Source organism: Miscanthus floridulus, chromosome 13 (assembly GCF_019320115.1).
Source record: "Miscanthus floridulus cultivar M001 chromosome 13, ASM1932011v1, whole genome shotgun sequence".
In the NCBI taxonomy this organism is placed as follows: domain Eukaryota; kingdom Viridiplantae; phylum Streptophyta; class Magnoliopsida; order Poales; family Poaceae; genus Miscanthus; species Miscanthus floridulus.
The window spans coordinates 30,635,001-30,656,374 of record NC_089592.1 but is presented as its reverse complement, the minus strand read 5'-3'; the positions used below and the strand labels follow the sequence as shown (position 1 = coordinate 30,656,374).

Sequence of the window (21,374 nt, the reverse complement as noted above, 5' to 3'; positions counted from 1 at the left end):
ATTACACAAGGATGGAGACAATGGAAGACTCGACAGTATCACATTCAACTGCAGAAAAATGCAACTTTACCGCAGCATAATTCTGCAGCTTCTTATGCCTAAACCCACTAAAATTGAACAATCATTCATGGTGCCACACGAGGAACATGGAAGACGGAAGTAAAATTAAACAGGAACGAAGAGAACTGGGAACAATAATTTTGGAACTATGATATTGAAATTATATAACCTAAATGGAGATAAAACAAAGCCTATGATGTTGTACAACTGACACGGGCATGATCATATTTAACACAATCAACCTGCACTTTCCCCTTTCCGACCTTCACATTGCAGCACGCTATTCATCTGCTGCTCCAAATTAGCAGACAGAAGGGAAAAGAATCAACTGCTTTCCTCCATAGGGCCCGTGTTCAGGTTTGCACTTCCTTCAACCTTGGCTGTGGCAGCGGATCCATTTTCAGCTGAGGCACCCTCAGCTTTCAGGGTTGTCCCACTGTTCTCAGTATCCTTCAACTGGACGGCCTTAGAAAATGCATCTGATATATCGGCCACAGGACCTTGAGCCTTGGTATCCACCAGCTTCTGAGGATCGGTGCTGGCAGGCTGCTGTTGACGTCTGTTCTCCTGCAAGGCTTTCTCCCGCTGCTCATAGAAGTCGAAATCTTCCAGGATTGTTGTCTCAGCCTCATGGCTCTTGAAGATTGTAAGCATCTGGAGGCCCTGTTCCAGCTTCACCTGTATGTTAAGAGTTGGTGAATTTATTCAGAAATGCCATTGATACTAGCAGCTTAAACATTCAAGCCAAAAAAATATATATATGTAAATTTTACCTCCTGGGTGTCCCTGCTATTTGTGACAGGTTTATTGTCATTGTTCTCAAGAATGATGTGCCGCAGAAGGTTGTTCGGCACATCCTTAATTATGTGCCACTTCACAGGGAACTGGCCACTCCACTTATCCTGCTGCCAGTAATCAACACTTCTGTCGAAATCGACAGGTCCAATCATCTCAGCCACACCACAGAATTGGCCACTTCCATTAACCTGGTATCAATTATGCATAAAAGAAATTACCAAAATTGGAAACACCTTAGCACATGCTAATAAAGGATAACACCCACTATGTACTGCTACTCTTATTTTTTCCATGAAGGGAAAAGCAAAAACCAAAGGAGATGACCTGTTCTTACCGAGAAAAACAAGAAAATAGGGCAATGCTCTTCTTTCTCTTTGGCCGCACGGTAAGCAGAATCCAGCTTCCTGTTCCCGCTGGCTGTGCTGGCCCAAACATTATACTTAATGCTCCTATGTACATGGTCCTCGGTGTAGGACTTTATTACAAAGAATTTGGCATCCTTGTACTCAGTGACAAAATCAGAGCGGTTGTACAGTTCACTATCAATCAGAGGAACAGTTTTCTCGTTTTTTCTCATCTCCTGAGGAGTTCTCCGTGTCTTGTATCTTGGGTTTTGTAGCGCGTGGCCCACGGTTTTGTTCATTCATAAACTCCAGAGAGCCATTGTGACTACCAAATGGCATGCTCCCCCTTTGTTGATTGCCACTCAAGTCAAAAGTACCAAATCTGCGGCCAGCAGAACTCCAACTTGGAGTAGTGCCACCAAATTTGCTACCTTGCTGGCGTCCCTTGTAGGATCCAGGACCATACATCGATCCATGATGCTGCAACAACATACATTATCAGCATTGGTCAATAAGTGGTTCATTAACATAAACAAGTCAATTTGACTTCCACAAATAACTACTGCATGGTAAACCAAATACTGCCTCCAAATATTAAACCCCTCTTGAATCCCCATAACAAGCAATCAAATGTAGTAAACCCATGTATGCTCAGAACCCAATTGCATGACAGCATACCATGCCAGAAGCCAGTGGTAGATTCCCTTGACCAAACAACCCAGGAGCATTATTTGGTTGTGTCGGTACTGCAAAAGGTCAAAACATAGTTAGGCATGGCTCTAAGACACATGTTTTTTGCAGTCATAAAAAATTCACCTGCAGCAAAACAAGAAACTTTAGAGGAGAAATGTTACCTCTGTCGAATGAGCTGAATGGATGATGATACCCTGGTGTGGGTGAATATAGAAGGCCATCAGGAAGGAAGTACTCTTGCTGCAGCATAGGGTCTCCTCCTTGGGATATTCCAGTCGCAGAGCTTGAATATCCCATGCTAGGAGAAGCTGGTGGTTGATAGTAAGGACTTGAGAAGGGATAGTGTACAGGGAAGTATTGTTGGCCATCTCCAACGGTGGAAACAGGAGAATATGCTCCATACATCATTTGGGGGTTGCTTGCATATCCAGGAGATAGCATGAGGGACTGGTTGTCATTGTAGATTCCCTTCAAGAAAAAATATTTAGAAAAAAAAATCAAGAGAACACAAAGAAGCTCAGCAATTCCAGCTACTTACGGGAGATACGGAATGGAGCCCCTCCATATTCACATAATGGGGATATTCCTCCCATTGTCCTGAAGGGTTCATGTATCCTACAGTAAGGGGAAGAAAAAGAACATCAAATTTAAAACAGCACTCCATGAAAAGTGAAAGTTGCTGCCTTGATAAAGAGCCTAAGTCTGGAATTGAATAATACACTCGGTGCCCTCATCAGGACAAGATTGATGCTTGCACAATGAATTCAAATAGAGGTGAACAAAGCAGATTACTGAAAAACTATTATCAATTGTACAACCAGTGAAAAGACAGATTTAGCCGGAAACAACAGAAACAAGATTGTTTAGAAGCTACGGATATATTTTTGTCCTGTGCTTTATGCAACATAATTCGGAACATGTGCTAACATTAATTAAAAAAAGGCAATGAATGTACCCTAACCTCCAGGATAGAGTGGTTGTGGCTGCGGTGCATACACATTTTGCTGGTAGAGAAAAGGCTGTTCTCCAGCTTTTCCGACAGAGCTAGCCTTCTCTGGCGGGCCTTTTGGCGATTTCAAGGAGCTAGCGCCACGTGCATTGCCTGCAGACACATTCTCTGTACCAGAAAGAATCTGTCGCAGTAGCAACATATTCATGAGCAACATTTCAAAGCATAGATGAGAAGGAAATAAACTCTAAATGGAAGCAAAATTACCTGGTCCTTGGCGTTTGCACTCTTGGAGGGGTTATTCTCAAGTACAGGTTCCGACTGCAGCGGAATCACTCTATCTACATACAAAACATAAATATAGAAAGATAAGTTGGCAGCAGGAATCGTGGGAAGTTACCTTGTTGTTATGGTGCAAAACAGCCAAAAACTTAAGACAAGCATGACACTTGTAGTAAACAGAAACAAGATCTGACAAGCTGTACAACTCCCCAATCATAAGCATTCGGAAGCCACTACACGCATATGCACAGGACAATCACAGGTGTTGCAATGATCAGGCCATCAGCAGCATCGAGCCGTGTCCCGCTGTACCACTAGTAGCTCACTCGAATACTTAGTATGTACCGAAGGTACTGAGGATCCTATCCTGCTCGTACTGGCAGCAACTTTGCCGTGCTAGTTCGTGTAAAACGGCTATGGCTACGGCTAGCAATCCCCCGAGCCGTCCTCCTGTAGGCGGACATACCCCAGCAAAAGGAGGGGGGGGGGGGGGGGGGGGGGGGGGGGGGGGGGGAGCAGAAAAGACGCTATTGCCCTTGCGCAGGGCGGACCTGAGGCAACCCCTTGCTCCGCGCATCCTCTTCCACGGCTGGGTGTCTAGCTCTTGCGGGCTGCAGCTACGGAGAGATACAGTAGTATTATCTCTATCTATCCAGTGTACTTGGAAATTCTAGAACGTATTCAGAGAGGACACAAAAGACGTTTGTGCCCTCACTTTATTTCCTAACCAGAGGCTATTAACAACATGATTAATGGTGGTGATTGGTTGATAAATGAAAAGTATTTAATGCAAAACTGTTTTATGTCCCCTAGAATCCCTTATATCTGTGTACAATTTTTGAATGCTTGTATGTGCTATATTATACCGCCTCCATTCAAAATTATAAGACGTTATGGCATTTCTAGATACATAACTTTTGCTATACACTATGTCTAGGTACATGTAAAAGCAATGTATCTAGAAAAGTGAGAATGTCTTATAATTTGGAATGGAGGAAGTATATATGTGTTTCTGGTCTTTGTTGGTGGGTTGGGTTCCTTCCTAAAATAGTAATTCTGATTTTATTTATGGTTCTATCTTGATGGCAGTGGAAACCTTTGTGTCTTGTAGGAATGGAATCTTCAATCCTCTGCCTTTGCTCGGCCTGTATCTAGTAGAGGACTAATTTGCCCCTTGTTTCTGACCTCAGATTTATTCCGTGGTTGCAGGTAATCAATCGCCAGGCTTTTGATGGCACAAGGCGCCAACTTCCCTGGCTTCATCGGCGCCGTGGGTGGCCATGCTGATGGTGCGAACTTTGGCGGGAACTTTTGTGACATGGCCTTCTACCAGAAACTAGGGGAGGGCTCCAACATGTCTGTTGATAGCATTAATAGCATGCAGACCAGCATGCATGGCGGATCCATCGCCAGCAGCGTTGGCTCTAACAGTGACTCCCGCACTGGCATGCTTGGCCATCCTGGTCTCAAGGGTCCTGTCATTGTGGGAAGCTACTCGGTTGGGCACAGCATCTTCCGCCCTGGCCGGGTGTCCCATGCCTTGAGTGAGGATGCGCTGGCACATGCTCTGATGGACAACAAGTTCCCAACTGAGACACTCAAGGATTATGAGGAGTGGACTATTGATCTGGGGAACCTGCACATGGGCATGGCCTTTGCACAAGGTGCCTTTGGGAAGCTCTACAGGGGAACATACAATGGGATGGATGTTGCTATTAAGCTTTTGGAGCGACCTGAGGCTGACCCTGAGAAAGCTCAACTGTTGGAACAGCAGTTTGTCCAAGAAGTTATGATGCTTGCAACACTGAGGCACCCGAATATTGTCAAATTCATTGGTGCGTGCAGGAAGCCATTGGTTTGGTGTATTGTCACAGAGTATGCAAAGGGTGGATCCCTTAAGAATTTCTTGAGCAAGAGGCAGAACAGGTCTGTTCCGCTGAAGTTGGCAGTCAAGCAGGCATTGGATGTTGCACGCGGCATGGCCTATGTCCATGGCCTTGGGTTCATTCACAGAGACCTTAAGTCAGACAACCTCCTGATTTCTGGTGATAAGTCCATTAAGATTGCTGACTTTGGAGTGGCTAGGATTGAAGTCAAGACTGAGGGGATGACACCTGAAACTGGAACATACCGCTGGATGGCTCCGTAAGTTGATCAGACATGCTCTTTGTCCTGTTTATTTCAATCAGTCATTATGCTATTTCAATAAGGCAAATCTGTTTTAATCTTTTTGCATTGCTATTGCTCTGGATCATAGTGTGGAACTTTGTATCAAGCAGTACCTTTATTTGATTACAAGAATACGCAGTTTATGTGGTTGCTTACACTTTCTGTTAAATTGTTTACCTGTAACATGTTAATGACTGGTACTGTGAAAGCAAAACACTTCTACTAGTTATATTCATTGCTCCTATATTATAGTTTAATGTACTTTTGGTCTGTATTGATTGGTTATTTTTGTTTTTCATATGGGTTGTTTCTCCAAAATTAAGTTATTTCTTATGGCAACATATCAGGTGCAAACCAATCAACCTGTGCAAACTTGGAAACTACCAATCAGGACCACTAGATGCTGATCCAATGGATGGGATGAGGGGGCTTAAGCGCAAAAAAAAAGGCCGGCGGGTGGGGGGCTTAAGCGCAAAAAAAATCCCACCTCTCACCCCATCCATTGGATCAACATCTAGTGGTCCTGATTGGTAGTTTCCAAGTTTGCACAGATTGGTTGGTTTGCACCTAATACGTTGCCATTTCTTATTGCATGGCATGCTTTGAATAGGTGATTGTGCAAGAATGTGTTTTTGCATGCGAAATATACATGCTGCTGCTCTCCAGAACTACCACTTTATTCCATATATTGCTTAATACTTAGAAACAGTAAAGTAGCGGTGCTATTCTAGGAATCTGTATGTTCCTTCACCTTTTGGTTGTACTATTTTAAATGGATGCTAATGATTAATAACCATTGCTGTTTATGGTTGTGATTTGCATCTTTTTCTGCGTTCTTCTAAGATTATGAACTATGCATTCTTCTAGAGGTCCATAAAGTATGTGTCTTTTTAGGAGCATTTGTAAATATACTACAGATCCAACATGCTATTTTACTATTTTAGTTATATCTTCAAGTAATGTTAGCTGCTACCTGTTGGCCAAGGAAATTTGGTTTGCCTCAACTCAATATGTGAGGTGGTTTAATTCAATGTTTTACACAAGTACTTATAACATAATTATGACTTGGTTAGTGTATGAAGCATAATAAGTGTAGAATAGAGAGAATCACCACACACCCAAAGTGGGTGGGGAGCCTTTCATATATAGGGCCAATTAGGCACACATGGCAAGTACAAATATAGGAGGCTATTACCTGTACAAGGAAGCTATCCTAATGTAAGGAAACTAGGCTATACATAGCAACTAGCCTATCTAGGGGATCTCTCTAATGATCCTGATATATACGTATCCTAATACCCGCCCGCAGTCGCAGCGGGAGAATCACGGACGCACAGACTGGTCCGGAAATCAGTGAAGAGCTGGACGGGTAGACCCTTGGTCATGATGTCTACGAATTGGTGCGCGGAGGGAACATGAAGAACTCGGAACTATCCTAGAGCAACCTTCTCGCGGACGAAGTGGATGTCGATCTCGATGTGCTTCGTGCGGCGATGGTGGATGGGGTTGGCAGTCATGTAGACGGCGCTCACGTTGTCGCAGTAGACGACCGTCGCACGCGGGATCGAGATGTGGAGTTCCTAGAGCAGCTGACGCAGCCAGCAGCACTCGGCCACAGCATGGGCCACTGCACGGTACTCTGCTTCGGCACTGGAGCGAGACACCGTCGTCTGGCGCTTGGAGGACCAAGACACCAGGTTGTCGCCGAGGTAGACGCAGAAGCCGGAGGTGGAGCGGCGCGTGTCGGAGCAACCAGCCCAGTCAGCGTCGGAGTAGGCAGTGAGCTGGTCGATGGTGCCGGTGCCCAAGTGCAGGCCGGACAATAGGGAGCCTTTGACGTACCGCAGGATGCGCTTGATCAGCGCAAGGTGCGGCTCGCGGGGGTCATGCATGAAGAGGCAGACCTGCTGGACAGCATAGGCCAGGTCCGGCCTCGTCAGAGTGAGGTACTGGAGCGCACCAGCAAGGCGTCTGTACTCCGAGGGGTCAGCGATGGCAGCGCCCTCTGTGGCGGACAACTTGGTCCGGGCATCCACGGGGGTAGCTGTCGAGTGGCACTCAGACATGCCGGCACGCTGGAGAAGTTCTACAGCATACTGCCGCTGGGAAAGGAACAACCCGCGGCTGTCCCGAGTCACCGAGATGCCGAGGAAGTGGTGCAGGTCGCCGAGGTCCGTCATGGCGAACTCCGAGCGGAGGCGCGCGGTGACGTGCTGGAGAAGGGCCGGCGACGACGCGATGACAATGATGTCATCGACGTAGAGAAGGAGGTAGGCCAGCGCGTCGCCAACTTTGTAGACGAACAGGGAGGCATCGGACTTGGAGGGGGTGAAGCCGATGCTGCGGATGAACGTGGTGAAGCGCTGGTTCCAAGCACGCGGCGCCTGCTTGAGTCCATACAAGGACTTCTGCAGCAAGCAGACAGAGTCAGGGGCAGCGGGGTCGACGAAGCCGGACGGCTGCTCGCAGTAGACCGTCTCGTCGAGGTGGCCGTGAAGGAAGGCGTTCTTCACGTCGAGCTGGCGGATAGGCCACTCCCGAGATGCAGCGATGCTGAGGACAATGCGGATCGTGGCCGGCTTGACCACCGGACTGAATGTCTCATCGTAGTCGACGTCGGCCTGCTGGGAGAAGCCACGGACGACCCAGCACACCTTGTGCTGGGCGAGGGAGCCATCGGCGTGAAACTTGTGCTTGAATAGCCACTTGCCAGTGACGATGTTCGCACCAGGCGGGCGAGGGACGAGGCGCCAAGTGCCATTGTCGAGCAGCGCCCTATGTTCATCCGCCATCGCAGTGCGCCAATTGGGATCGGCAAGTGCGCTGCGATAGTTCGCCGGGAGGGGCGAGGCAGCGGAGGCGGAGAATCCGAAGCGCGCGATGGTGCGGAGACTGCCGGTCTGTGAGCGCGTCACAGGCCGCGCGGCAGCCCGAGAAGCTGCTGCACCAGGGGCAGCAACGGTTGCTGGTGCTGCTGGAGGCGCAGCAGGGGGCACCAGTGGTGCTGGAGTTGCTAGCAGGTGCCACTGCTGCGACCATAGGAGCGACTGCTTGGTCGGTCGGCGCTGTAGGAGGCTTGTGCACGACGAGTGTAGACAGCGCTGAAGCGCTGGCCGCCCAGCCGGGGGCCGCCCGCAGGAGGAGCCAGGGGGCCCAGCTGGAGAATGGCCGGGTGCTGGAGCTCCGGGGACTCGTCCACGCTGGAGGTGGGAGCCGTAGGGCCAGCGAGCAGCGGAGCGGTGGGCGCAGGTGCCGTTGAGGAAGATAGTCCCTGCATCAGGAAATCAAGTGAAGACGGCTTGGAGGCCGCCGATGGTGTTGCCGAGAAGGGGAACACCAATTCATCAAAAATAACATGGCGAGAGATGATGATGCGCCGAGTGGACATGTCGAGGCAGCGATACCCTTTGTGAGAAGATGGGTAGCCAAGGAAGACACAGGGTGCTGAGCGAGGGGCTAGTTTGTGGGGGGAGGTGGCAGTGAGGTTTGGATAGCAGAGGCATCCGAAAACTCGAAGCGAGGAGTAGTTCAGGGAGTGTTTGGTGAAGAAGCTGATATGGTATATTGTTTTGTATGGAGGAGGATGGTTGCCTATTGAGGAGGAAAGTGGCAGTGGCAAGAGCCTCAGCCCAGTAGGGAGGAGGCATGGATGCATGAAGAAGCATGGTGCGAATGGTGTCATTTGTGGTGCGAAGCATGCGTTCAGCCTTGCCATTCTGTGGAGAGGTATAGGGACATGAGAGGCGTAGCGTAATGCCATGGCTAGCGAGGAAGGAGGTGGTAGCATGGTTAACGAACTCAGTCCCATTATCAGCTTGGAATGATTTGGGTGTGGCGCCAAACTGTGTTTGAGCGTAGGCAATGAAATCGACTATGTGGCGGTGTACCTCGGATTTGTGACGAAGTGGAAATGACCAGCAATAATGGGAAAAATCATCCAGGAGAACAAGATAATATTTAAAACCGGAGGTGCTAAGGACCGGGGACGTCCAAACATCACAGTGAACTAAAGCAAAGGGAGCAGTGGTCACAGAAGTAGAATGACTAAATGGGAGCCGAACGTGCTTGCCAAGTTGACAGGCATGGCACAGAGATGATGGGCTCTTATTACAGGAGATGACCGACATGCTCTGTAGAGTGGCGAGGCTGGAAGGACCGGGGTGACCAAGGCGGTGGTGCCATAGCGATGAGGTGGTGGCGATGCTGCAGTGGTGCGCTAGTGTGGAGGGGAAGGTGTAGAGGTCGCCACCACTATTGCAGCGAAGAGTCATGCGCCCCGTCTGTTGGTCCTTGACAGAAAAACCAAAGGCATCAAATTCAATAGAACAATCATTGTCACGTGTGAATTGACGAACGGAAAGAAGATTGCGCACGAGGGCCGGCGCAACCAGAACGTTAGTGAGGCGAAAAGTAGAGTCAGGAGAAGACAGTGTGGAGGTGCCACAACATGTAATAGGAATGGTGCTGCCATTGCCAACCGTGATGCCAGAGGCAGGAGGGGGGAGACGGGACAGAAGTATACCATCCGAGGGCGTCATGTGAGTTGTGGCGCCGGTGTCGAGGACCCAGGGGTTGGACCCCTAGAGGGACATCTGGTTCAGGGCAGCGACGAGGCCGGCTTGATCCCAGCCGCCGGTCTGCTGCGAAGGAGGGGGCTGCACAGTTGGAGAACTGGGCAGGGGCGAAGGCGGTATGGGCCTGAGGATGGGCGCCGAGGACGCCGGGGCCACGCCAGGCCGGGTTCGCCGCCGGCGGGCGCCACTACTGCTGTTGCGCCCCGGCTGTCCAGGGGGCGTAGCAGAACCAAGGGCTAGCGGGCGGTGTGGGTGCCCACGGCCCGCCCCCATACTGGGGGGCCGTTGCCGCCGCCGTGGCCGCCCCGTCCCTTCTTCCTGAAGCGACTGCCGCCGCCGCCATGTCCGCCTGGCGACCGGCAGAGGAGCCACCACCCGCGGTGGGGGAGGCCGAGCGGCAAGCTGAACCGCACGTGGCGTTGAACGCCGTCTGGGCGGCGACCGTGCCCTCGTTGGCAAGTCGAAGTTCCTTGAGAACGAGCTTCTCGCGAGTGGTGGCGTAGTCCGGCAGCGGGTGCGAGTCAGCGATGTTGTCCGCAGTGCTGGCGAAGCGGGGATTGAGGCCGTGCAGAAGGTTGAGGACGAGCTCCGGGTCGGTGATGGTACTGCCGACGTCGCGGAGCGCATCGGCGGTGGCCTTCATCTGCTGGCAGTACTCGTCGATGGAGGAATCGCCCTGGGTCATGGAGTGGAACTTGTGACTGAGGAAGATGGCACGTGGGGCCTTGTTGGCCTCGAAGAGGCGCTTGATGGTGACCCAGAGCTCGCGCACGGTCTGGTCCGGAGCCGCAGCAAGGCCGAGGACGTCGGTCCCGACAGTGCCGAGGAGCCAGCTGCGAACACAGGAGTCCGCAATGGCCCAAGCAGGGTCAGTGGGCCTGGCCGCCACCGTGCCGTCGATGTGCCGGAGGAGGCCGAATTTCCCACAAGAGGGAGGTGAAGAACGGCGATCACTGGTTGAAGTTTGGGTGGTTCAGCTCCAAAGGTCACCGGGACATGGGATTTGACGGAGATTGTCGCGTAGGGGGCGACAAGGATGGCGGGAGCGGAGATGGAGTCCGCAGCCAGCAAGGTTCCAGAGGAGTGGGAGGCAGTGGTGGCAGAGGAGGCCGACATGGTGCCTGGGAAGAGAGCCGCTGGGGAAGAGACAGCCGCTGGTGGTGCGGGAGGGAGGGAGAAAAAGGAACTAGTTCTCTGATACCATGTAGAATAGAGAGAATCACCACACACCCAACGTGGGTGGGGAGCCTTTCATATATAGGGCCAATTAGGCACACATGGCAAGTACAAATATAGGAGGCTATTACCTATACAAGGAAGCTATCCTAATGTAAGGAAACTAGGCTATACATAGCAACTAGCCTATCTAGGGGATCTCTCTAATGATCCTGATATATACGTATCCTAATAATAAGTAATTATGTGATGCATGGTAACATCTCTTCTAGTTAAAGCCAATTTAATTACATGTCAGAAATATGTTTTCTAGCATTTTTTTTCTCACTTAGAACATCAATTTGTTTTGTTGTCTTATTAAGTGTAATTTAAATAATCATGCGATGCATGATAACATCTCGCCTAGATAACATCTCGCTCAGTGGTCAATTGATGCCTCCATGTTGCCAATTGAAGCCTCTTATTAGCCTAATTATGCTACCTTTGCTGAATTTGTCATCCTGCGATCAGTTGCTCTAGGCTTAATTGGTGGCAGAGGCAAAGGCGAAGGGTAGTGGAGTTAAGGGTTGGCAATGCAACACCAAGAAGAGATGGGTCAATATGGGACGAAGGAAGCTTTGGTTCCATTTGGTTCCACGAATTGGGCCCAACCTTGCGGAACTGAAATGGGTAGAGTCAAGAAGAGGTGGAGCAATATCGGACAAAGTAAGCTTTGGTCGTGGTTCCATGAATTGGGCCCCCCCAACAATGACCATGGTCCTTGCCATGGTGACGGCGACGATGGCTGGAAAGGAGAAGCCGAACAAAAGATGGACATATCGCTTGCACGGTGGATAGCTAGATGTGTAAATCAATGGCAACTTCCATTTCTTTTGCAATCAAACATGATCCAGAATTTTCATGTGATTGATATTCTGTAATTCCTTTGCAACCAGACACAATAATTGGTATTGGGGAGCCTTATGGTGCATTTAGCACCCGATGGGTGAGGCATGTATCTAATCACGATTAAAGACGTGGATGCATCAGACCCTGTTCCCTATAACACTAAGGGCAGATATGTCACCTCGTGCCCTTGTACCTACTTGCGTTTGCATTGTCGTCGCCCTTATCTGCTCATGGCCAAAACCCTGCGTCCTCCTGTATTGACAAGGGTTGCCATTGGCGAAGCATGCGTCTACACGGAAGCTTTTGCGAGTGAGGAAAAACGATTTGCCACCATTCTTGCGCTTGCACTCGATCTTGCTCCGATGACGCTCGCTCGCACAACATTGGTGGAAGTCTTGCCTACTTTGGGAGCATGAGTTGGGCTCGTTCACCTCGTGAGACGACGACAAGCGTTCTCTCATTTAGTGAGGTAATTGTGGTTAATTTAACCTAAATGGAGAGCAAAACCACGACGTCGTGTGTGCCCTAATAGTCCCACTGCCACAAAATAAACGCAATGACTTGAGCGTCAAAGCTTTTCTCTCGCCCAATCTTGGAGTCACCTGTGTAGACAAGACATTGGACCGTAATTGTTGCTAGTGACGATGCTTCACTACCATCTCCAAGTAATCTTTCTCCGAAAGCGAAGAGATGTGCTCTCCATATTTCTACTCATCGATAAATCATGACTAGTCATTGTCTAATCATGATTGGACATTTGGACGACTAGTTGATGCCAGGTGATGTGGCTTGACTTTCCAACTTGAAAACAAACCAAGGTGCTTTGCCACATTCTTGAATGAGCAAAAAGTCATTATGCAATATTGACTATTCCGTTCTTTCTTTGCAAGACTTACTTCAAAAGGGGAATCCTCAGTCGTGTTTGGGACCGCGATGTGGCCACTGCGCGGCACTGATATGGCGACCATGGCCTCCACCCCATGGCATAGAAAAGCGAGGGCTAGTTCAATCTTACGATCGTTGTGTCTCCAGCGGTGGAAAGAATCATTGATTCTCGCGATGCGTATGGCAAGATTTTCTTGATTCTCGTGGTGGGACGGTCACATATCCGATTTTAAACGGTTCCAAACACGCCCCTTAGCTAATCCTTGATGAGTAGCAATAATATTTGCTATAGGAAGAGAGCCAACTTGCCTATGGTAGGAAAGCTCACTACCAACAAAGGAGATGATTACAATCAACAAGTCACATTTGTAACTTGCTCCTCTACTAAATCACAAGCTAATCCTTGATGAGTAGCAATAATATTTGCTATAGGAAGAGAGCCACCTATGGTAGGAAAGCTCACTACCAACAAAGGAGATGATTACAATCAACAAGTCACATTTGTAACTTGCTCCTCTACTAAATCACATGTTAGCTAGAGGTGCGACCAGATGCGCAACATGATATTGTCGTTCACGCAATGCAACCAACAAGTTATCCAAATGTCTTTAGTCATATCAAATTAGTTGAAGGCCAACCTTGGAGCTATTTGTTTCATATCTTCTATCTACCTCATCAATAGGAACATTATTCACTCCAATTTTGAATTGATATTCAAACGAGATTCCTAAGCTCCACTTGGCTACTTAAGTAGTGTTTGGTTAGGGTATTTGTAATGTAAACGGATAACGCCGTTACTGATTCCATTAAACCTTATTTGTTTCGGTGCCAGCCGTAATCGCTTCCCGCCGAATCAGATGCCACCATCTGTTGCCCCTCCCACCCTGGCGTCATCAGGTTGCGATTGCAAGCTACTTTTCCTTTCTCCTCTCGACTGCATCGGTGCCTTCGATCCCACATCTTCTTCGTTTACCCCCGCACGCTAAAGATTTCGCGGTTGCCTCACCGTCATTGATTGCTGCTTCACTAGCTAGCGGCTAGCCCGAGTGGCATATTCATCGATGGTCGGTGACCCATGCCCTTGGCTAGGGTAGCTCTGCTTCCGAAGACCAAGGTAGTGAGGTCGTGCCACGCTATCCATCCTTGTTCATGTTCAAAAGGCCTATGCATCATCTCGTTAGCATTTGATGACTTTGGCAAAGATGGACTACTGGTAACAAATACATTACATGTTTAAACCGAACAATCTCGTTTTGACTTGTACTCTTCACATTCCCTCTGTGATAAGATATCGTTACCATTAGCGTTTGCAGAGATGGAACCAAACACTACCTTAGTTAGTAAATATCCAAGCCAATTGTACCTCCCATGGCAATTAAATGGCACCCTTGGTAGATGAGCATTTGTTGTCAATTCATCATTTAGTCCCTTGGCTAGCTAGATACATCGCCTATGCCCATTGTGCTTATCATTCTAAAAATGGCTGACTGTTTTTTTTTTTGTTGGAAAAAACGTGACTAGTTATTTATGCAGCTAGCCATTTATATAGTTCTATGGTTTGAGTTTGTTGTGGCCCCTACTTTGTAATATCTAGGCACTCACTCAAGCTATTTAGGGTTAGGCAACTCAACTAATGATCTTGTTTCTCTAAGGTTGCCTATTGGGATAACATTGTTCTTGTCACTAAGCATTGTCCTCAAGCTTGTTTTCCTCTACCTTTTCTGTGATATGAATCAATGGCGAAAAAAAACTTTCCTAGCTTACTGGACAAACATATCGTGTCCACTATTCTAAATTGGCAAGTTTGGTCTTGACCAATGTCCATGTTGAAGATGGGAGGTAGGTGAGACCTGAGAGTGGTTGCTTTTTGCTTATTCCTTTGTCCTGATGTAACTGTAAAGCCCACAAACAACCCAGGTAACATGGCCTAAATCTGACCCTTGTCTCTTCCATGTGTTAGTGGAAAACCTACTGCCCATGGATTTGGCTCTTGGAGATATGCAAATGATGATCAGTTGCCAAAAATCATTATAGAAATTTCAGTATGGATTGAATAGTATGGCATCATTTCAACCAAATAAGTAATATAGCATTATTGGATGGTGTGAAATGACCAGAGCCCACACTATATTAAGTATATTTTGAGTAGGAGCATAAGATTCTGACATGTTCAAATGTTCTCTTTTGCCAGTTGGTTTGTAGTATATCCGCATGCATGCATAATGTAAATGTTACCCACTAAAGATTCACATATAGGGTCCCTAGTTGTATGTTCAAATTCATTAGGTGGCTGATTTTGGTGATGCTGATGCTCTTGAGTAAATAATGCTAAGAATCTTCACATTATTATATTCCTTTTTTTCATGTTTTTCCCCTTTCATATAAACTCATTTTCCTCTTTATTACTACTTTCTTGTCTATTGATAGCATTTTTGAAGTGTTTTACAAGGTATTGGGGGAAAAGAAAAAACTTGTGTTCAGCTTGCTTGATTCATATTAGATTTTGCTGAGTGGTAACTTAGTGAGCCACATGATCACTGGTGAACAGCCTTATTTTATTTTTCATAGGCAAGTGAGCTTGGTTGTTTTTTAGTTCCTTGGTTGGTGATATATCTTTAATGTTTACTATTCCGTTCTGGATGTTTTTTCTGCTATGTTAAATTGTTAACTATTCCCCCCTCCCCTCCCAAATGTCTTTGTACAGTCAGCTACTGCTTACAATTACCAAGTTCTGTTTTGTTTGTTTCCAATGTGATAACTTGCTATTTTTGCACTTGCAGTGAGATGATCCAGCATAGGCCATACAACCAGAAAGTTGACGTCTACAGTTTTGCCATTGTCCTGTGGGAGTTGGTAACTGGGAATACCCCTTTTGCAAACATGACTGCAGTGCAAGCTGCATTTGCTGTTGTGAACAAGGGTGTGCGACCAGCCATACCCCACGACTGCCTCCCCGCCCTTGGGGAGATCATGACCAGGTGCTGGGACGCAGACCCTGAAGTCCGTCCCCCATTCACTGAGATTGTGAGGATGCTGGAACAGGTGGAGATGGAGGTTCTGACCACTGTCCGTAAGGCTCGGTTCCGCTGTTGCGTCGCCCAACCGATGACGCTGGACTGAGTCATCCACAATCCAGGAAAAGAACCTGGAGAGGTTTAATCCTATGTATTTATAATATTATAATAGACTTGTGCCTCAGAAGCAGAAAGCTGACCCCTCAGTCTGCCTTCTGTCTTTGACATGTTATCGTAGAGTACACCTAGTTGTCGTCACCAGAGTGGTTGTAATAGAGGTAGCTTTATGCTTTGACTAAATACCCTTCCGTTGTAACAAGTGCATGTTCTTGCTGCTCGCTGTTTGTGTGTTTATCATCATGCGGCAACATGTGGAGGCCTTGATGCTTCATGGTATATATAACATGAGTAACTAGCATGGATTTGTTCCTGCCTCGTAGCCTGTCGAAATTTGGTGCTAACAGAATCATTCATCTTTGCCTTGTTTCCCTCTCGTGAGGTGAGCAAATCTGTAACAGGTCATGATTACTTTTTTTTTTTGAATCTGTCATGATTACTATTGAATGTTGCTTTAAGGTTTGATCTATTTTGCAACGCCACTGGATGTGTAACAGTTGCAAATGCTTTCAGGTTTGCTGCTGCAGCGGCTTTACCTGAAGGTGTCTCCATTTTATTCATAATGTGCAAGAGTTGCTTTGAAGCATGAGTTGTGTTTTGAAGCAATGTGACCAAGGGAACTACTGCAGAACTGTACATGTTGAGAGTAACAAGATGAAGATACACTAGAGAGGATCTCCGAAATTACACAAGGATGGAGACAATGGAAGACTCGACAGTATCACATTCAACTGCAGAAAAATGCAACTTTACCGCAGCATAATTCTGCAGCTTCTTATGCCTAAACCCACTAAAATTGAACAATCATTCATGGTGCCACACGAGGAACATGGAAGACGGAAGTAAAATTAAACAGGAACGAAGAGAACTGGGAACAATAATTTTGGAACTATGATATTGAAATTATATAACCTAAATGGAGATAAAACAAAGCCTATGATGTTGTACAACTGACACGGGCATGATCATATTTAACACAATCAACCTGCACTTTCCCCTTTCCGACCTTCACATTGCAGCACGCTATTCATCTGCTGCTCCAAATTAGCAGACAGAAGGGAAAAGAATCAACTGCTTTCCTCCATAGGGCCCGTGTTCAGGTTTGCACTTCCTTCAACCTTGGCTGTGGCAGCGGATCCATTTTCAGCTGAGGCACCCTCAGCTTTCAGGGTTGTCCCACTGTTCTCAGTATCCTTCAACTGGACGGCCTTAGAAAATGCATCTGATATATCGGCCACAGGACCTTGAGCCTTGGTATCCACCAGCTTCTGAGGATCGGTGCTGGCAGGCTGCTGTTGACGTCTGTTCTCCTGCAAGGCTTTCTCCCGCTGCTCATAGAAGTCGAAATCTTCCAGGATTGTTGTCTCAGCCTCATGGCTCTTGAAGATTGTAAGCATCTGGAGGCCCTGTTCCAGCTTCACCTGTATGTTAAGAGTTGGTGAATTTATTCAGAAATGCCATTGATACTAGCAGCTTAAACATTCAAGCCAAAAAAATATATATATGTAAATTTTACCTCCTGGGTGTCCCTGCTATTTGTGACAGGTTTATTGTCATTGTTCTCAAGAATGATGTGCCGCAGAAGGTTGTTCGGCACATCCTTAATTATGTGCCACTTCACAGGGAACTGGCCACTCCACTTATCCTGCTGCCAGTAATCAACACTTCTGTCGAAATCGACAGGTCCAATCATCTCAGCCACACCACAGAATTGGCCACTTCCATTAACCTGGTATCAATTATGCATAAAAGAAATTACCAAAATTGGAAACACCTTAGCACATGCTAATAAAGGATAACACCCACTATGTACTGCTACTCTTATTTTTTCCATGAAGGGAAAAGCAAAAACCAAAGGAGATGACCTGTTCTTACCGAGAAAAACAAGAAAATAGGGCAATGCTCTTCTTTCTCTTTGGCCGCACGGTAAGCAGAATCCAGCTTCCTGTTCCCGCTGGCTGTGCTGGCCCAAACATTATACTTAATGCTCCTATGTACATGGTCCTCGGTGTAGGACTTTATTACAAAGAATTTGGCATCCTTGTACTCAGTGACAAAATCAGAGCGGTTGTACAGTTCACTATCAATCAGAGGAACAGTTTTCTCGTTTTTCTCATCTCCTGAGGAGTTCTCCGTGTCTTGTATCTTGGGTTTTGTAGCGCGTGGCCCACGGTTTTGTTCATTCATAAACTCCAGAGAGCCATTGTGACTACCAAATGGCATGCTCCCCCTTTGTTGATTGCCACTCAAGTCAAAAGTACCAAATCTGCGGCCAGCAGAACTCCAACTTGGAGTAGTGCCACCAAATTTGCTACCTTGCTGGCGTCCCTTGTAGGATCCAGGACCATACATCGATCCATGATGCTGCAACAACATACATTATCAGCATTGGTCAATAAGTGGTTCATTAACATAAACAAGTCAATTTGACTTCCACAAATAACTACTGCATGGTAAACCAAATACTGCCTCCAAATATTAAACCCCTCTTGAATCCCCATAACAAGCAATCAAATGTAGTAAACCCATGTATGCTCAGAACCCAATTGCATGACAGCATACCATGCCAGAAGCCAGTGGTAGATTCCCTTGACCAAACAACCCAGGAGCATTATTTGGTTGTGTCGGTACTGCAAAAGGTCAAAACATAGTTAGGCATGGCTCTAAGACACATGTTTTTTGCAGTCATAAAAAATTCACCTGCAGCAAAACAAGAAACTTTAGAGGAGAAATGTTACCTCTGTCGAATGAGCTGAATGGATGATGATACCCTGGTGTGGGTGAATATAGAAGGCCATCAGGAAGGAAGTACTCTTGCTGCAGCATAGGGTCTCCTCCTTGGGATATTCCAGTCGCAGAGCTTGAATATCCCATGCTAGGAGAAGCTGGTGGTTGATAGTAAGGACTTGAGAAGGGATAGTGTACAGGGAAGTATTGTTGGCCATCTCCAACGGTGGAAACAGGAGAATATGCTCCATACATCATTTGGGGGTTGCTTGCATATCCAGGAGATAGCATGAGGGACTGGTTGTCATTGTAGATTCCCTTCAAGAAAAAATATTTAGAAAAAAAAATCAAGAGAACACAAAGAAGCTCAGCAATTCCAGCTACTTACGGGAGATACGGAATGGAGCCCCTCCATATTCACATAATGGGGATATTCCTCCCATTGTCCTGAAGGGTTCATGTATCCTACAGTAAGGGGAAGAAAAAGAACATCAAATTTAAAACAGCACTCCATGAAAAGTGAAAGTTGCTGCCTTGATAAAGAGCCTAAGTCTGGAATTGAATAATACACTCGGTGCCCTCATCAGGACAAGATTGATGCTTGCACAATGAATTCAAATAGAGGTGAACAAAGCAGATTACTGAAAAACTATTATCAATTGTACAACCAGTGAAAAGACAGATTTAGCCGGAAACAACAGAAACAAGATTGTTTAGAAGCTACGGATATATTTTTGTCCTGTGCTTTATGCAACATAATTCGGAACATGTGCTAACATTAATTAAAAAAAGGCAATGAATGTACCCTAACCTCCAGGATAGAGTGGTTGTGGCTGCGGTGCATACACATTTTGCTGGTAGAGAAAAGGCTGTTCTCCAGCTTTTCCGACAGAGCTAGCCTTCTCTGGCGGGCCTTTTGGCGATTTCAAGGAGCTAGCGCCACGTGCATTGCCTGCAGACACATTCTCTGTACCAGAAAGAATCTGTCGCAGTAGCAACATATTCATGAGCAACATTTCAAAGCATAGATGAGAAGGAAATAAACTCTAAATGGAAGCAAAATTACCTGGTCCTTGGCGTTTGCACTCTTGGAGGGGTTATTCTCAAGTACAGGTTCCGACTGCAGCGGAATCACGCTATCTACATACAAAACATAAATATAGAAAGATAAGTTGGCAGCAGGAATCGTGGGAAGTTACCTTGTTGTTATGGTGCAAAACAGCCAAAAACTTAAGACAAGCATGACACTTGTAGTAAACAGAAACAAGATCTGACAAGCTGTACAACTCCCCAATCATAAGCATTCGGAAGCCACTACACGCATATGCACAGGACAATCACAGGTGTTGCAATGATCAGGCCATCAGCAGCATCGAGCCGTGTCCCGCTGTACCACTAGTAGCTCACTCGAATACTTAGTATGTACCGAAGGTACTGAGGATCCTATCCTGCTCGTACTGGCAGCAACTTTGCCGTGCTAGTTCGTGTAAAACGGCTATGGCTACGGCTAGCAATCCCCCGAGCCGTCCTCCTGTAGGCGGACATACCCCAGCAAAAGGAGGGGGGGGGGGGGGGGGGGGGGGGGGGGGGGGGGGGGGGGGGGGGAGCAGAAAAGACGCTATTGCCCTTGCGCAGGGCGGACCTGAGGCAACCCCTTGCTCCGCGCATCCTCTTCCACGGCTGGGTGCGAGCACGCAACCCCGACGGGGAAAATCGCAGCTACGGGGCTTCCGCGGAGCAAAGGACCCCCAGGGCCGGAACCAATCTTGACCTAGGAGCCCCAAACAGAGCCCCCACCGGCAGCAGGGCCGGCGCCGAGATCGCAGCCCCGGCCCGGCGCGCGAATTCCCGCCGAATCCAGCGCGCAGAGCCCTTCGAGCAAGAGAATTCGAGCAGCGGCACAGCGCAATCACGACCCAGCGCAGCGGGAAGGGGAATCAAATAAAAAAGTCAAACCCCAATCGAGCAACAGCGGGGGCGGCAAGGTCTCACCTGCGGGGCCCTGGTGCGGCGCGGCGGCCATGGCGGCGGAGATCCGGGCGCGGCGATAGGTGGCGGGGGCGGGCTAGCGCGTCGGGATTGGAGTCCTGCTCCTCCCGGCGAGGGTTTAAGCATCAAATTCGGGGGAAGCGAGGGGGCAGGGGAGCAAAAAAAAAAAAAAAAAAAAAAATCCCCCCCACCCCTTTTTATTGGACGCGCGACGAGGGGAGACGAGGGATGAGGAAAGAAAGAAAAGAAAAGAAAAGAAACCACGTGACGGATCTCGGCCCGGCCCACCCGGGTTCGTTCTTAACGGCTCTGATCGGGCGGGTACTAAATATTTTATACAGCAGCAGCGGCAGGTAGCAGGCGACGTGCCCCCTCGCGCTGGCTGATCCCGGCCCGGCCCACCCGGGTTCGTTCTTAACGGCTCTGATCGGGCGGGTTGGGGACCCGGATGTGCTGGTGAGGTACAGTCTGTTCGGTTGGCTAGTTTATATCGTTGTTGGTTCGTAAAGAAGTACTATTGATTGATTTATATGAGAAAAAAATACTGTTCTGGCTAAAAATTTATAATCATTTACGATAAGCCACAGTCAAACAAACAGACCGGTAGTAGAAGGAGTAGTACTCAAGATCTGATCCAGACTCGTGACGAATCCCGCTGCCACTGACTAGTAACCAGCCCGATCAGGATCGGCACGTGCGTTTTTTTTGG

At 47.7% G+C, this 21,374-nt stretch overlaps 3 protein-coding genes across 3 annotated transcripts; 1 reads left to right on the top strand and 2 right to left on the bottom strand.

Annotated features, from left to right (window-relative positions):
* Nucleotides 1-384: 384 nt before the first annotated feature.
* On the bottom strand, nucleotides 385-3,703 carry LOC136499676 (uncharacterized). The gene is made up of 9 exons (XM_066495243.1): nucleotides 3,678-3,703; nucleotides 3,245-3,359; nucleotides 3,112-3,165; nucleotides 2,857-3,028; nucleotides 2,434-2,510; nucleotides 2,057-2,363; nucleotides 1,881-1,948; nucleotides 834-1,046; nucleotides 385-738 (listed from the first exon to the last, which is right to left on the bottom strand). Exons 1-9 carry the CDS (start codon nucleotides 3,701-3,703, stop codon nucleotides 385-387), a joined length of 1,386 nt encoding a protein of 461 aa, XP_066351340.1.
* Nucleotides 3,704-4,303: 600 nt separating this feature from the next.
* LOC136502134 (serine/threonine-protein kinase STY13-like) lies at nucleotides 4,304-16,282 on the top strand. The gene is made up of 2 exons (XM_066497605.1): nucleotides 4,304-5,271; nucleotides 15,599-16,282. The coding sequence occupies exons 1-2, from the start codon at nucleotides 4,358-4,360 to the stop codon at nucleotides 15,936-15,938; spliced, it is 1,254 nt and encodes a 417-aa protein (XP_066353702.1). The 5' UTR covers nucleotides 4,304-4,357; the 3' UTR covers nucleotides 15,939-16,282.
* A 548-nt stretch (nucleotides 16,283-16,830) lies between these two features.
* LOC136502132 (YTH domain-containing protein ECT1-like) lies at nucleotides 16,831-20,838 on the bottom strand. The gene is made up of 9 exons (XM_066497603.1): nucleotides 20,669-20,838; nucleotides 19,743-19,816; nucleotides 19,488-19,659; nucleotides 19,065-19,141; nucleotides 18,688-18,994; nucleotides 18,512-18,579; nucleotides 17,825-18,313; nucleotides 17,466-17,678; nucleotides 16,831-17,370 (listed from the first exon to the last, which is right to left on the bottom strand). The coding sequence occupies exons 1-9, from the start codon at nucleotides 20,697-20,699 to the stop codon at nucleotides 17,017-17,019; spliced, it is 1,785 nt and encodes a 594-aa protein (XP_066353700.1). The 5' UTR covers nucleotides 20,700-20,838; the 3' UTR covers nucleotides 16,831-17,016.
* Between the last annotated feature and the right edge of the window lie 536 nt (nucleotides 20,839-21,374).

Bases quoted from the DNA above. Each gene is read 5' to 3' on its own strand.
- LOC136499676 (XM_066495243.1), bottom strand. From the start codon at position 3,703: ATGCGCGGAGCAAGGGGTTGCCTCAG. The intron at 3,029-3,111 runs GTAATTTTGCTT...CTACTGCGACAG, and splicing joins GTGCAAACGCCAAGGACCAG to ATTCTTTCTGGTACAGAGAA. The intron at 739-833 runs GTAAAATTTACA...CTTAACATACAG, and splicing joins ATAGCAGGGACACCCAGGAG to GTGAAGCTGGAACAGGGCCT.
- LOC136502134 (XM_066497605.1), top strand. From the start codon at position 4,358: ATGGCACAAGGCGCCAACTTCCCTGGCTTCATCGGCGCCGTGGGTGGC. The intron at 5,272-15,598 runs GTAAGTTGATCA...TTGCACTTGCAG, and splicing joins ACATACCGCTGGATGGCTCC to TGAGATGATCCAGCATAGGC.
- LOC136502132 (XM_066497603.1), bottom strand. From the start codon at position 20,699: ATGGCCGCCGCGCCGCACCAGGGCCCCGCAG. The intron at 19,817-20,668 runs GTGAGACCTTGC...TTTTGTATGTAG, and splicing joins GCCGCACCAGGGCCCCGCAG to ATAGCGTGATTCCGCTGCAG. The intron at 19,142-19,487 runs GTTAGGGTACAT...CCCTTACTGTAG, and splicing joins ACAACCACTCTATCCTGGAG to GATACATGAACCCTTCAGGA.